The sequence below is a fragment of the Anoplolepis gracilipes genome, chromosome 12 (assembly GCF_047496725.1).
Source record: "Anoplolepis gracilipes chromosome 12, ASM4749672v1, whole genome shotgun sequence".
In the NCBI taxonomy this organism is placed as follows: Eukaryota; Metazoa; Arthropoda; class Insecta; order Hymenoptera; family Formicidae; genus Anoplolepis; species Anoplolepis gracilipes.
The window spans coordinates 4,208,615-4,223,689 of NC_132981.1; the positions used below are offsets into that span (position 1 = coordinate 4,208,615).

General features: G+C 34.5%; 2 protein-coding genes across 2 annotated transcripts in view; both read left to right on the plus strand.

Annotated features, from left to right (window-relative positions):
- The first annotated feature begins 382 nt into the window (after nucleotides 1-382).
- LOC140671765 (dynein axonemal heavy chain 2) lies at nucleotides 383-6,204 on the plus strand. Its single transcript, XM_072903349.1, has 3 exons — nucleotides 383-545; nucleotides 3,859-3,929; nucleotides 4,308-6,204. The coding sequence occupies exons 1-3, from the start codon at nucleotides 449-451 to the stop codon at nucleotides 4,740-4,742; spliced, it is 603 nt and encodes a 200-aa protein (XP_072759450.1). The 5' UTR covers nucleotides 383-448; the 3' UTR covers nucleotides 4,743-6,204.
- Nucleotides 6,205-6,421: 217 nt separating this feature from the next.
- Nucleotides 6,422-15,075, plus strand: part of Kl-2 (dynein heavy chain 2, axonemal kl-2) — a 39,814-nt gene continuing 31,160 nt past the window's right edge. Inside the window, exons 1-10 of the mRNA XM_072903347.1 lie at nucleotides 6,422-6,872; nucleotides 7,244-7,701; nucleotides 9,257-9,393; nucleotides 9,626-9,968; nucleotides 10,394-10,913; nucleotides 11,469-11,611; nucleotides 12,037-12,182; nucleotides 12,284-12,377; nucleotides 13,852-14,022; nucleotides 14,288-14,480. Of these exons, the coding sequence (XP_072759448.1) occupies nucleotides 6,662-6,872; nucleotides 7,244-7,701; nucleotides 9,257-9,393; nucleotides 9,626-9,968; nucleotides 10,394-10,913; nucleotides 11,469-11,611; nucleotides 12,037-12,182; nucleotides 12,284-12,377; nucleotides 13,852-14,022; nucleotides 14,288-14,480 (2,416 nt within the window). The 5' untranslated portion in view covers nucleotides 6,422-6,661. The remainder of the gene's footprint in view (nucleotides 6,873-7,243; nucleotides 7,702-9,256; nucleotides 9,394-9,625; nucleotides 9,969-10,393; nucleotides 10,914-11,468; nucleotides 11,612-12,036; nucleotides 12,183-12,283; nucleotides 12,378-13,851; nucleotides 14,023-14,287; nucleotides 14,481-15,075) is intronic.

The following is a 15,075-nucleotide window of genomic DNA, read 5'->3' on the forward strand; positions in this document are numbered from 1 at the left end:
TACGTATATATATATACTCAAAATTAATAAACATGATGGCTCTATATAACATTATTATTATTAAAACAGTCGCAATGCTTTTGATAAATCTTAAAAATGAATAAATATAATAAATTATCATATATATATGATCATCACGAAAATAAATGCAGAATGGTTTACAATTTCTCTTTTCGCGTAATCGATCTTGTATGTATAAACAGCTACCGATGATATTTCCTTGTGAGATATTGAGAACCTTTTCGACAACGAACGATCGGTCCAAAAGCCGATCTACTGCTAAGACCATTCCTTTTGCTCTCGAGCAACTTCGCGACGATGCTCGAGGATATCTACGGCGAGAACGCTGAAAGATTCGGTACCGTAACAGTCGGACCGGGCGCATAAATCAGCTGCACAGGCTCGTGTGAGGGAGGTGACGACGCCGGCAGGCCACCCCGTCAATAAAATGCAAAGACGAAGAAATAAAGTTAAAGATAAGCCGCCCCCGGACCCACACCGAGAGTACTTGGACGCCGAGTTCAGCGATGAAGCGGAAAGGCGCAGTAAGATTTACGAGAAAAATATTAAACGCGCATCCATTCCCCTCTCTCTCTCTCTCTCTCTCTCTCTCTCTCTCTCTCTCTCTCTTTCTCTTTCCAGTTTCTTTACTCTCGCGATTTTCTGCTCCTTTCCCACGACTCTTTCTTTTTTCACTCCGTCTGTTCTATTTTCGACATCTTCGAGCCGACCATCGTTTCCAACGTCTGTTTTGTACGATCTTGCCGCACAGATCCCTCTAATTCCCCCATTAAATCTTGAAAAGATACCCGTGGAATCGATAATGACACATGAGCAACATTTGTGAGAAGAATATTAAAACACTTTTGCTTTTCACACGATTCGATCATCTTTTCCATAGATGTATGTATATGTATCTCTAAATTATAACGTGCGTAATTCCGTGTTATCACTAAGCGCGATATCAATGATTGATATATACTACTGATAAATTTTTGAATACTTCATTACAGCGTGATTAATTAAGCAGGAGGGATTTATTTAATTCATTCGTTAGTTTACACGCGATACGACGGCCGTATAATTTCCTCGATACTTCTGCAAATATTAACAGCAATAATAACAGCCCACGTTAACCATAATGCGGCTAATTTGAAGCAGGTTCGCAGAGACGCGCTCGAATTTGAACAGAAATTCGACGATGGCTGTATTCAATTTGCAATTACAATAGCTGCTTTGTACACCGAATGCCGCGAGTGCATTTGATAATCATAAATAATCCGTGATAATTTTAAGGCGAGATAAATGAGAGAGAGAGAGAGAGAGAGAGAGAGAGAGAGAGAGAGAGACGTGAATGTACGATTTCATGTCGAGGTATTGACAAAAATCCCGAATCTTTATTTGACAAATTATAATATATCGCACGTAAGCCGGCCACTTGCGGTGATTAATCGGTCATTCGCAGATTCCACGCAGATTGCCCGGTTCCTAATTTGTCCCCGGAATTATGGCAATTTACTCCCCTTCAACTCCCCTTCGAAATCACATCCGCCGCGAAAATGAAGCTAATTCGTCCTCCCGCGGGTTCTCATAGTATTTCCACGACCCGCGAAAGTAGGGGAACTTGGTAAACCGATAATCTATATGCAAGCTACCTATGCGCGTCTATCCACCACGAATTAACGTTATTATCTCGAGAATCTATTCTTCCTCGCGAACACGGGCGAGAAGAAACGGCAGGATCTACAAATTCGTGATCCGCAAACAATTAACGTCACGTTACGTTACGAATGATAGAGGACGGCGATTTTGTCCCTCGACTGCGGTAAAATCCTTTATCCGATCTCACATTAATCTATAGAGACCACGTAAATTCAATTATCCGTACGACAGAGTGACCGCGTTCTTTGACGGTGCATTAAAAAAAGTAAAGAAATCAAATAACATCATTTTAATCTTTGAATTTTATATTTTGAATATCCTTTAGAATTAATATAATAAAAGGAGGCTTTACAAGCGTAAATAAAAACAATGTTTAAAGAAAAAGAATTCAAAGGCTATAGCCGGATAAGCATACAAAAAGTGCCCCTGGCCGAGTTTTCGAATAATACTTGGTCTGTCATTTCCTTATTATAAAAAAAAATTTTCCTCGAAATTTCAGCTCCTTAACTTTATTATTTCCTGAGTTATCGAGCAAAATGTCATTTTCAGTTTTTATTTTTCTTTTCTGTAAATATTTGAGATAATCTCATATCGATTTTTCTCTAAATACTTATCAACGACACATAAAAAAATATTTTTTCATTAATCTCGAATAAAAATTCAATTTTTTAAAAAAGACTAAAATTAAGAAATGGCCTTTTTAACATGTTCCTTTCAAAGTTCAATCATCAAACTTTTAGAGAATATTCTTTTTATATGTCTCAATACTCTCAAATATTTTCAATTTTTTAGCCTTTATTCAGACATTTCGATCTTTTTTTTTTTTTTTTACATCAGGCATACATATCGATTGTGGAAAACATGCCTCAAATTTGAGAGTTTTCGTCCTTCATTTAATCTATACTTTCTATCTCTCTCTCTCTCTTATGAGAGTCGTATTTTATTATTGCCTGATAAACAGTTTCTGACCTTGTAGTCTTCACTTGCGCGTTTGACTCGGTGCGAGACGGTTGTACACGCATTGTCTCGCATACTAGTGTTTGTGATGGATCTCCTTTCAGCTTCTTTATATTTTTTAATCTTGCCATTATGGCGTTGCATTTAAGAGTGCATTTGAGTATACATTTCTACATTTTAAATTGTGTAATGGGAGGCCGCTAGGGGACTCATTAAATCATATGTAATCAAGCAATTGTAAGTGATCATACTGTTTATTTATTATTTTTGTATCTCCGAGGATGGTCCGAAGAAGGACCGAAACGTCTGAATAAATTTCAATTTTTTTTCTTTAAACATTGTTTTTATTTACGCTTTTACATTTTGCGTTCGGCTCTTAAAGTCCCTTTTTATTGTATTAGTTTATTTCTGAATTGAAAGCCTATTAGCTTTTATTATTCCTTTAGAATTATTGTTTGTTATACATAACATCTTGTAGATAAAAATTCCTTCAGTATTAAAACAATAAAAAAAAACAATATAGATAAAAATAATGGATTTAATGCAAATTTTTTTTTTTGCGAAAATTTGTCATTAAAATTGTTTGGCTCTATTTATATATTACTTCGACTTCATGCCAGTACGATAAAGTTTAATAATTCTGCTAATATTTTGAGACAATATCTACGAGAAAGTACACACGTGAGACTGATAAGTCGCTGCGTGTCGTGAAAGAAGACATCGTCGTATCTGCATAATGTCCGCTATCATAGCAGGAGGATAAATCGCCCCAACGTGGTCCACGGTAGCGTCTCTCGATCGCGACGCGACGTGTTTCCTCTTCCGTCGATTTACTAGCTCTACTTGCGATTTATAGTTCCTATTAGATTGCCAAGAGCAAAGGCACGGATGGCAAACGGCGCGGCGGCCCGATGGATCCCGGGATGGGATCGAAATGGCGGAGAAGGCCTGAGGAATGATATCGGGACGAACGAGAGACCCTTAAAACGAATGTCTTCTATTTAATCTGGCTGGCGGATTTAGGAGGACCCATCGTGCGCTGCCGCTCCAATTGACGACTAACGAACGGCCGGCGCGTCCCTTGGAATTTGTTTCCTCTTTGCAATGACCCTTATTAGTTACGGGAGAACGCCTTTTCAGCAAACGCGTATATGTATACACATCGCGCGGAGAAACCAATTTTTTTAGAATCTGCAATCTCTGGAAGAGATTGTCAAGCGGAACGAAATATTGTTGCAGGTGAAGAAGAAGAAGAGGATATAGAAGACGAACTGAGTCCGGTGTACACGACGGATGAATTAAACGAATTGGTGAGCAAGACAAATTAATATATATATATAATGCCTCTTTTCTAAATTTATACATATAGTTTGTTATTTATATTTCAAATCAAATTAAATAATATTAAATTTTTTTTTTTTTTAAATATCAAAACAATACTTGTTTTGATATTTATTTTATTTCGGAAAAATATAAAATCTCTCGATCGTATAAATGTTTGCAGATAATATTCAAGAAATTATGTTATATAATTATTATAATATAAATATTATATAAATATATAACTATTAGAATTATAATAATTATTGTAATGAAAATATTATATAATAATCGATGACGTTGAGAAAAAAAAAATTTAATTTATACATTTATATCAAACGAGAAACTCGAGGAAAAACTTCTTTCAGATTCAGAGTGTTAAGGATATGACGACGCTGAGCGGTCTGACGGACAACGATTGGACGTGGAAATGCGTTATGGACATCCGCGAGTTCTTCCACGACCCAAGCATTCCGGTCCTCTGCGTCTATCACGTGGACGGTGACCTGACCACAGAATTTTCATTTCCTACGGTACCCGTGCACGAGCTAACCTACTTCGTGAGACAGCCCAACGAGATTCTCTATCCGGAGAACTTTCGCGAGCGCATTCTCTTCGGGTCGTTGAACGACAAGGTGGAGAGCCATATACTGGGCGTCATCCAAAACGTGCTCGCGCCGATCTTCTTCACAATCGAAACTTGGCCGGACAGTATCCTTCCGCTCTCTTCTATCCTCTCTACTATCTCTCCGTTATCTGTTATTGCATTTCTGTCAAACTACCCAATTAATTCGCGCAACTAAATGCGAAAAGTTTCACGAGTAGCACGAGATGCGAATTCGCGAAACGAAGGGATATATAATGATAGGCCAAGGGAAAAGGCTTGCAAAGTTTTCTCATTTTTTCCCCTCTCCCTTTCCTCTCTTTTTGTTTTGTTTCGGCAAATAATGTACGTGTACAGATCGCGAGTTACGGAACTTTAATTGGGTCCAGGCGCGATATCCAGTTTTCTTGCGGCTCCTCGAGTGACCCACTTGAGACCGCGCTTTGCCGTGCGATGTAAATTCTGTTTAACTTTCAAATTCCGCGTTCCGCGACCGGTTGATTTTACAGTCGATGGTGATTTAAAGTTTTTCGCGGATTTAAATGTACGTTTAAAAAGCTTCACTGTCGAAGGACGCCCAAGGGAGACATCGTGCGTTTTATTTCCCGCGTTCAAATCCGTTGATTCAATCCGTGATATACTGATATATGATCGATTTTTGTGCAGCTATTTTAATCTAATCGAGCCAATTGGATTTTTGGATATGCTTGTCATAGTCAACTTTACTTCACGTGTGGCCTAGTTTTCTTGTTACATAACACGGATAATTAGTATGCTGTCTTAATACATATTATGTTTATATTATTTTTAATATTATGAATTTAAATGTCCTTTTACTATAACGTTTCTTATATTTTAATATTTATAATCTATCTCAATAATTATAACAGGTTCTTTTCTATAAATTGATGTAAATCTTGAAAATGTCCATCCCTAATTTAGGTGTCAGTTGCGATGGCACGATAATCCTGTATGCATACAGAATGATCGATGAGTGCCTGTAGTGTCAATCCGTGATAAAGGAACTCTGGCCAACCGATCTCACAATGCCAAGGGCGATCATCGCGATCGTCCATAGTTGCTCTGGCTTAAGGTCATAACAATCTAACGTGATGACATTACCAACTGAATTTCCAACTTTAGTACTGCAATCCCGTTACCGCAATGCACGACACAAAGTTCCGGACCGTCCGCGGGATGGGCGGCGGAAAAGCGGGGACACCAGGGAATTGCATGAAGTTATTATTACCATAATTTTCGGCTAAATGCACTGCACAACTCACCGTCGCTGGTAAATCCAGCGTCGATGTTTGCCTACGTACGCGAACGGGATTATTCCGCTGTCGAGTTAGAAACGATTGCATTCGTGAACAGGAGCCACTTCATTATTTCTAATGGATCCTGAGCGGATTTTAACCTGATCGAAGCGTCGCTTTGCTAATTGTACATCAAAACGTTCAGCAACCTCGTCTGCGTATTCGTGTTTTTTTTTCATTTTCCGCAAGATATTTCAGAGATTATTAATTCAGGTTAATTAATAATTTAAATTTCTATATAAATGTGTAATTACTTTTTGTAGAAAAATTCTCTATTCATTAATTTTTTCGCAGAAAAACATTTATAAAATGTACATATTAAATTTTAATAATAAATTTTATGAGGTTACGGCATATATAATAAAAGAAATGTATAGCATTTTATTCTCAATACGTCCTGTTAAAATTTAAATAAATTATTTGAATTTAAATGCAAAACCTATTGCAATCTTTTTCCAATTTTTCGATAAGATCTACACAGTCGCACCGTTCGATTATAAATTGATGTGACAATGACAAGCTAGTCGATCATTCCGATATACAGTGGGCAATTCAGTTCAATAAATCTCCATCAGTGGGTATGTAGCGGTCGTGTACACGCTGCAATTTCACGTGATGGACGTCGGGATGGCGGGAATAAAAAATGATAGTATCGGGAGCAGTGCTATAACTAGGTTTCTCGGTGTCGTATCACGTTCTTGGATTTTCTCTTCCTTAATCGTGCCGAAACACATGTGTGAAAGCGGACTTCTGCACCAAACTGGACACCTTTCTGTGCAATTTAACGGACCTCACGTACAAAATGCTGGGCTTAACCGTGATATATGTACCTCTGGAGAGTAGGGAGTTCACCGTGGAGGAGGGTAGCACCGATAAGGAGTTGGTGAAGAGACTGGAGGGTGTGGTGGCCCACTGGAACACCCAAATCAAAATAGCCCTCTCTGATCATGAACAGGTGACTCCGCACGAGTTGCTATGCCTCGACGACGAATATGACTTCTGGACTTATCGATGTAACTGCTTATTCCTAAGAAAAGACATAGTAACTACGAGGATAAAATCGCGCGTTTCCCAATAATATATATATATCCGCAAGATTTTCTAGGAGGGATAAAAGTTTTCTCTAATGCGGAACGTTTTAGCAAAAATCCTTTTGTCACGAGTACTTTTATAGAATTACGAAGAAACTTATGTCATTTTAAAGCATTCAATCACAGTAAAACGAACGTAGAATGTAAAATTATTTTGTGCATTTATTAGTTTTATCTGTACCGTACACATTTATAAATAAGCGAACAAATTTATTTTAAACTTTTGAGAAGATTTTATTCAGCTACGGCATAATTTGATTTATTTAATGTGCGATATTTTTTTTTTTTTTTAGACGACAACTTGTGTGGCTTGAATCACCAGTTGCAGAAGAGCACGGTGGAGCTCATTATTGGCATATTATTGGCTGCGCAGTCCACTTACATACGGCAGTTCTTGATGTTGAAGGACGAAATCGAGCACGATACCGTCGAGGCAAAATCGAACATCGAGTTCCTGAGTATTCTGAAGGACACTTCTGCCGAATTGAAGACTAGCACGACTCCCGCGAGCGTGGCTCAATATCTGCCAAAAATGATGCATCTCTTTAGAACGATTTGGCTAAACTCCCCGTATTACAATACACGCGAGAGGATAAGCAATCTTTTCAGCGCGCTCAGCAATCAGATCGTTATCATGTGCAAAGACTTCATCAACCTGGCAGACATATTTGCGGGACGGACTAGAAAAAATATAAACTTGTTGAACGAGTGCATCAAACTGTGCAAGGATTACAAGACTCTTTATTATCAGGTAAATTATGAATAATTCTAATAACTCGTGTAATTAATAAAAGATAAACTAAATAAATTTTCTGTTAAATGGCAAATATTTTCCTTTTTGTAAGCAAAAAGTTCTAAAAAAGTTTTAATTAAACTGTCGATGAAGTCTTTAATAATTATGTATTAACATGAAATGTGTAGATGTGATAGGCACGAGTAATTAAAAAATTTTTTGCATAACCAAAATAAATAATTAAAAAATTTGTTGTATAAAATTAGCCTCTATAAAATATCTTATGTTATCTGTTTTTACAAAAATTTAACATTTTGTTTATATATTTTATATATTGATATTAAATTATTCGGTATTTTGTTTATGTAAAATATTTTTTAATTATTCATGTGTATCACATCTACATATTTCATGTCAATATATAATTATTAAATATTTTATCAACAGTTTAATTAAAACTTTTTCTCGAATTTTTGCTTACAGAGAAAAAAATATTTTAGTTTAACTTTTATTAATTACACAATTTATAAAAGCTATTATATAATAATTATAATAATGACATATATTTACATATAGTTTTTAGGTTTATTTGCACGTATTTATTTTAATAGTTAATATTGTAAGTCAATGTACCTTCCTCTAAAGTAACATGTGAGTTTAAAAGCTGGTTTGTGACCGTATACACGAAAAGCGTATAAAACGTGGTACTTTATGCTATCTGCAAATTCACCTTCCACAAGCGGTGAGTTAAACTCCCATTAAATTATGTGTGCACAGTTACTTTAGCTACTTAGACCCCTCGTTGGACAACGCGAGGAGATGAAGCTCTCCGTTAATGCGGAGGAGTTACAAAGTGATTTCGGTTTTCAGCAGTAATTATGATTGGAAATGATATAATTTTAAGTGTAACGACGCACAACCAACGAGAAACTATCTCCGCAAAGTAGTTTCCTGTGAGTTTAGAGTCACAGATAAACGATGTCTAACGAAATGAAAATTTAAAGATGGAGTAGCGTGTAATCGGTTTTAAAACGTTGTCCCTAAAAGTAACAAAACAGCTGAATAAAAAAAGAGCTTTCTCTTCAAGTAGAGATCGCAATATAACAAGGACTTACGTTCCTCTCGTGGGTAGATAAGCTGGAATAGAGGTGGGAATTGGGAAACGATGTGACGATGCGCCGGCTCTGCCGACTACTTGTTCTCGAGTTGCAGCACGCCATGTGTGCCCGAAGGGATAGGTGACACGACTCCTTAGACTTTTGTGCTGAAATCCGTGCAATCGCATTACGTACCGTTTTACGGGTCGCTAACGCGCGTGTCCACAGTTCTTCGCATTCTTACGTCACTCGAGCGGTTCCTCTCTTCGCGGATTACATATGCATATATCTCGTGTAAACAAGTACTTGTAAAATATTTATTTTCTTTTTAAATATATATATCTTAAAAGATATTTTCGCGAAATTATAAAGAGATTTTAATTTGCATTTTTGTATATACAAAATATAACACATATATAATATTCTAATAAAATATAAATTTTTTTTTACACCATATTCCCTTCTATAATCTTCAGATCGCGAGCGCTCACATCGATCTCACACACCACCCCTGGGACTTAGACACGGGGAATATATTTCGTTACATCGACGTTTTCATCGGCAGGTGTCAGGATATGATCGAGATTTGTCAAGCGATGATTGATTTTGCAAGGTTCAAATAATATACACCGTAGAGACAACTAGCAAATATATGCTATATACTATATGTGGTTTTTTTTTTTTTTTACTTTTATTCTTCATTCAAACAATATTTTCTTTTAATAAATGTAGCTGTCATATGCATTCAGAATAATTCAGATTTGATTTCTACTGTTTTTCAATAAATGCGAAATATAATAATTTGCACAGTGATATTTGTGAATAACGCGATTTTTCAACGATAGATTGGACGAGACCGCTCAGATTTTAAGCCCCAAATTCAGTGGTACAAATGGTGAAGAGCACGAAAGAGTGTGTCAAAAGGTTGAAAGACTCTTTTATGAAGCTTTGAACGAAATCGAGGCCAATTCGCACAAGATTTTCGCCATTCACGAATCTACGTGGCACGATGATATGATCATATTTCGTAACGAAATGAGAGATTTAGAGATAATGATCGAAAACTTGATGGCCACCGTTTTCATGAACGTTAATAATGTTCAAGAGGGAATCGAGGATCTACGAAGTTTCTACAATTATTTGAATCGCAGCAATTTAAAGTCGCTTTTCGACAGTAAAAATACCAGCGTAAGGAGAAATAAACGGTTTATAAATATACTTGTTTTCAACAAAAATCAATCGCATTCGTAATCATTTTGATTTCTTTTTGGCAAAAATAATGAGTAAATAATTGTTATTGTGAGAAAAAATTTGTGAAAAAATCTAAAAAAAATATAAAATTCTTGTTACTTTATTCTAATAATTTCATACAAGGAGAGTTTTATAAAAAAAAAAAGAAAATCTAAAACTTTATGCAAGAGAAGATGTACATGTTAAACTTGTATTTTTACCAGTAGTATTGAATTGTTTCAAATATTTATTATACTTAATATATTTAATAAATATTATTTAATAATAATATTTAATAATATTTAATATGTAATATTTAATTTAAATTATCAGAATAATATAAATAACATTCGAAACTAACAACTTTCAATATTTCTGCTCAGGTATGGCAAATCTTTGCCGACGATATTCAACGGACAAAGCAGGAGGTCCTGAACGAGAGGGAAGAATATCCTTCGATTACACCTTACTACGCCGGCAGAGCGTTGAATCTTCGTCTGAAAGGTGACCGTCTGCTATCGACGCGTAGGATGCTGCAGGAGGCCGAGTGGATGCCCTATTGCGGCATGAGCGAGGAGATCTATCATCAGGAAGACATCGTGATCAAGTCCATCGAGGATTCCATGAAGGATCTGCATACGAAATGGGTGCACGATGTCGGTGAAAATCCGCGAGCGCGGCTCGATCGTTGCCTGATGCGGCATAGCGAAACGAAATCCGACCTGCTGGAGTGTAATATCGACCCTAATATCCTGAATCTCTGTCGCGAGTGTTCCTATTGGATCAGCCTGCGATTCAACATACCCGTGAACATACAAGTGATATACGATAAGTGGAGCACGATACACTTTATATACGAGAGCGTCCTCGCCGTCACATTGGCATACAACAGGATTATTGAATGTTCGTTGATTTCAATAATTATTTGCCATATAGGTAATACAAGGTAGCCTGTTAAAGCTGACATTAATAGAAAGTTTTCTCTTTTGATCAAACAATATATTTATAGTGAAATTTTATTTCAACATAGAAGTTCCTTAAAATTCAATGATACAAGTATGATCAATTAAAAATATTTCTCGATCGTTCTTAAATGATTTCTTAACAAAATTTGAAATATTTAACTTTTAATATAATAATTTCTAATCAAATTTTCTTTAAAAATTTATTAAATTAAATATTATTAGAAGATATAATTATCTTATTAATTATCTAATACATATCATATCTATATAATACATATACACGTAAATTTGCAGTAACTAAGTTTCTTAAGCTGTATAAACTATGTACTTTGGTTAAAATGCGAATGCTTGTGCAAATGTTTATAATAATAGGATTTAAAGAAAGCACATAAGCGGTAAAAACGATATTCTCTGCATTTGCAGTCACACACGATAATTTCTTTTCCACGGTAACAAAATATTCTTGCAACGTAACGAAACTTGTATTTTTCAGCATTGTCGCTGACAGAACGTGCGTTGTTTCGCGAATTAATTCGGCAGCTCGACCGGAAGATCAATCCCGGCTTAACCAAGCTGACGTGGAACACGGATTACGTGGACTCGTATATTGAGGATTGTTTCAACGAAACGGCCAATGTACGCTTAGAGCCTCTTACCTTGTCCATGTGCGAAATCCATGTAAATTCATGCAATATGTACGGGACGCCTCGCGGTAAAATTTAATTTTGAACTGCCCGCGAGAAGTCCTCTCGCTATCTACCTGCGTTTGAACAATTAATTACAAACTCTGTGTAACGTAGAAACGGAATAATTACGATGCGATGAATACGCATATGTAGGACATTGTAACAGAACATCGAGTTCAGTACACATTAAGTTATTGTCTCTTTTGTATCCTTATTTTTTTCCGAAGAAATTATCATATTCTCTTTCTTCATTATTTCTTTCTCTTTTCAAACAACGCATGCTAAAATTAAAAGGCAAACGTAATTAACTGTCAGTTTAGTAAAATACGTATAAACAAAATAGCAAATAAATATATTTATTATTTATTATTCTAGCTTCAAGAGTTTATAGACACTTATAAGAACTTGAATTCTGAGATTATAAGAATCTGCGAGAATACCTGTGACACTCCCATGATCAAGATAAGAGTTAATTACACATACACATTGCCCGTATTAAAAAAGGAACTCTTGCACGTACGGTAGGATTTTCCATTTCGTATTACGCTACGGCAACTCCAGACGCGTGACTGAAACTTAATGTTTGCTAAACGAGCATCGGTCGAACTTTCTCACTTTCCAGAGACGAGACGTTCCAAGTTATGACTCAAAGACTCAATATGATATTTCTATATATCATGGAGATTTATGAAGGCTTCAAAAATGTGATGGAAGAGGTATAATTTTTTATGCTACTGCGAGAAATTGAGTAAATATAAAAAAAGATATCATTTCTCTATTATTATAATATAATTAAATAATATGTCATATTATTACTGTGTTATATAGTATACACATTAAAAAATTATCTTTTCAAAAAGGACCATCGAGTCTATATACTTGTCTAAAGATACTGATATACAAAAAAGTATTGTTTTGTGATTACCATCAATTTATAAGCAATTTAGAATTACTTTATTTCGCGTAAAACACATTTTATACGATCTCTATTGTTTGAAAGAAAATTTATTTTATGTAAAAATTTTCTCATAAAGTAGGTCTTATTATATTAAATGCTGTTAAGAAGTCAAATAGGTTTCGATTAACATAGTATAAAAAATATCAAACAACTATAAAATCTAGCCATTTAGAACAAATCAGTTTTGCTCAAATAGCCGTACGATATTTTAAATGTATTATTGAAATAATATAAAAGAAATGTCGCAAGAGAAACTAAAGTTTAAAAGTCTGACGCGTTTAGATTATATCAACATGTGTGCTATTCTGGAGATTATATTTTTATTATCCTATCATATCCCATCATATTCTTTTATATATACTTTTTGATATATCTAGCGCTATATTCCGAAGAAATTTTTTACTAAAGCGTGTTTAAAAATTTACTGAAATATATACGGCAAATTATTTTATTTTTTACCAGTTTCTATAAACTCTTCAGCAAACGCCGCGAGGGAATTTTTGTTGGCTAGCAGCAAATTTCTGACAAGTTATGCAAAGTTGAATCTTTCTCGTAAAGACTCCGCAAACGTAAAAATGACCAAATAGCTTCGACGAAAGAATATTCGCGGAGGAAACGGTGTACGTTGCACGCCCGCAGGCTACACAAAGCAATTCTCGTCTAACTAAAGTTGGAGAAGTAAAGAGCGTACTTACGGCAGATTCGTGTTAAGATATGTCGTTCCGTAACGTGACTGCCACAGTGAGCACGTGCCTTCTCGGTTAATTCAAAAAGTCTCCAAAGAGTCGCAGTCTCGCCGTAAGCGAGCATAACATGTTTGGTCTATTATCCTTTATCAGATCCATTATTATGTATCAATAAAATGATTAAGTTAATATTAGAATATGAGTTATCTGAAATGAAAATATTCTATACCGTTTCGATATAGGATATATCGGATATTGCATTTTTTCAATAAGCATTACATGAGGTAAACGTTTTTAATTTTTGAAAAAAATTTTAATTAAAATGTAAGCTTTAACAAATTGCTGTAAAAATCTGCCGTAAATTAAATTTTCCTTATCAACTTTGACACACTCAGAATTGATAAGCATCTGTCAAATTTTTTTTTAACACGTAGACAGTCACCCTAATTTATTTCATATTTTCTAAAAATTCTTTAGTACTTTAATAGTTTTTCTTCCGCAATCTATCAATATATTTATATAATTTCTTTACTGCTTTCTTCTCAGAGCCATGAAGAATGGAAAGATTATTTGATAAAGATTGATACAGTAATTGAGGAAGCCATGAGATTATGTTTGAAGAATTCTCTAACCATTATGTTTGAAGCTCTTCATGGTGCTGATACGACAGGACCCTCACTGCTTCTATTGGTGCAAGCATATATTATCGATAACAAAGTATGTTCGTAACTATCTGTAACATGTTTAACATACCGTGCAAGATATATTCCATGAAGTATTACGTACATTGTTTAACTATAAAGGTCTCGCGTGTATAAGTTGATAACGATATATAATTTGGCATTTTCCAATCTAATAATAACGAGAATACTTGTCTAATCATTTTTAAACTTTGTTATAAAAAAAGAAAAGAAAGCATGTATGTAATGTATTAAATAATAACTCCCTAAGTAGTTTACTTAGATTTATGATTTATCTCTAGATAAACTTTGTACCAGCCCTTTTGGAGATAGCTACAGTAATAGCAAATATTTCGAATATTTTGTTGGAGCCCTTGAAAGATGTTTCGCGACTAGTTAAGAAGTTTAAAATGCTTCGAGACAAGAGCTTTCCCTTTCCAAAGTTGTACAAGCAGGACAAAGAGCTGATTGAACTCCAACAGAAACTCAATAACGGTCGTATCGTAAAGCTTTTTATGTACCTTCTCTTTTTCTTTTTTTTAAAATGATTTTTCCTACTTAATATTCTATATAATTAATGTATCAGACATTTTTCTATAATGGCGTAGATAATTTTTATCTGCAACAAATATTATATTTTTATTTACCTATTAAAGGAGCAAACAAATCCTGAACTATTGATCTTATTAATGAAGAAATGCATCATTATTTATGTGCTTTCATCTTCTTTTAAAATATATTATCTATATACATAATATAATCGACGCAACTTGATTAGATTATAATAGATACAATTTAAAATTATAATGGAACGTATTATTAATTTTGTATTTAAAATTATAATGGAATATATTATTAATTTTAAATCGTCCTTTATATCAGAAATCGTTACTAATTTAATTACAATTTTCACTCTCACTTTATTTTTCTAAAATTTATATTTAATAAGAATATGATTAATTTAAAATTAATAATTTAATATGTAATAGCAAGATATTCTTTTATTCATATTATTTATATTCTTACTAAGATAATAACAAGAGATATTATTATATTATATAATCTTAATTCGATATTATTTTAACTCTTC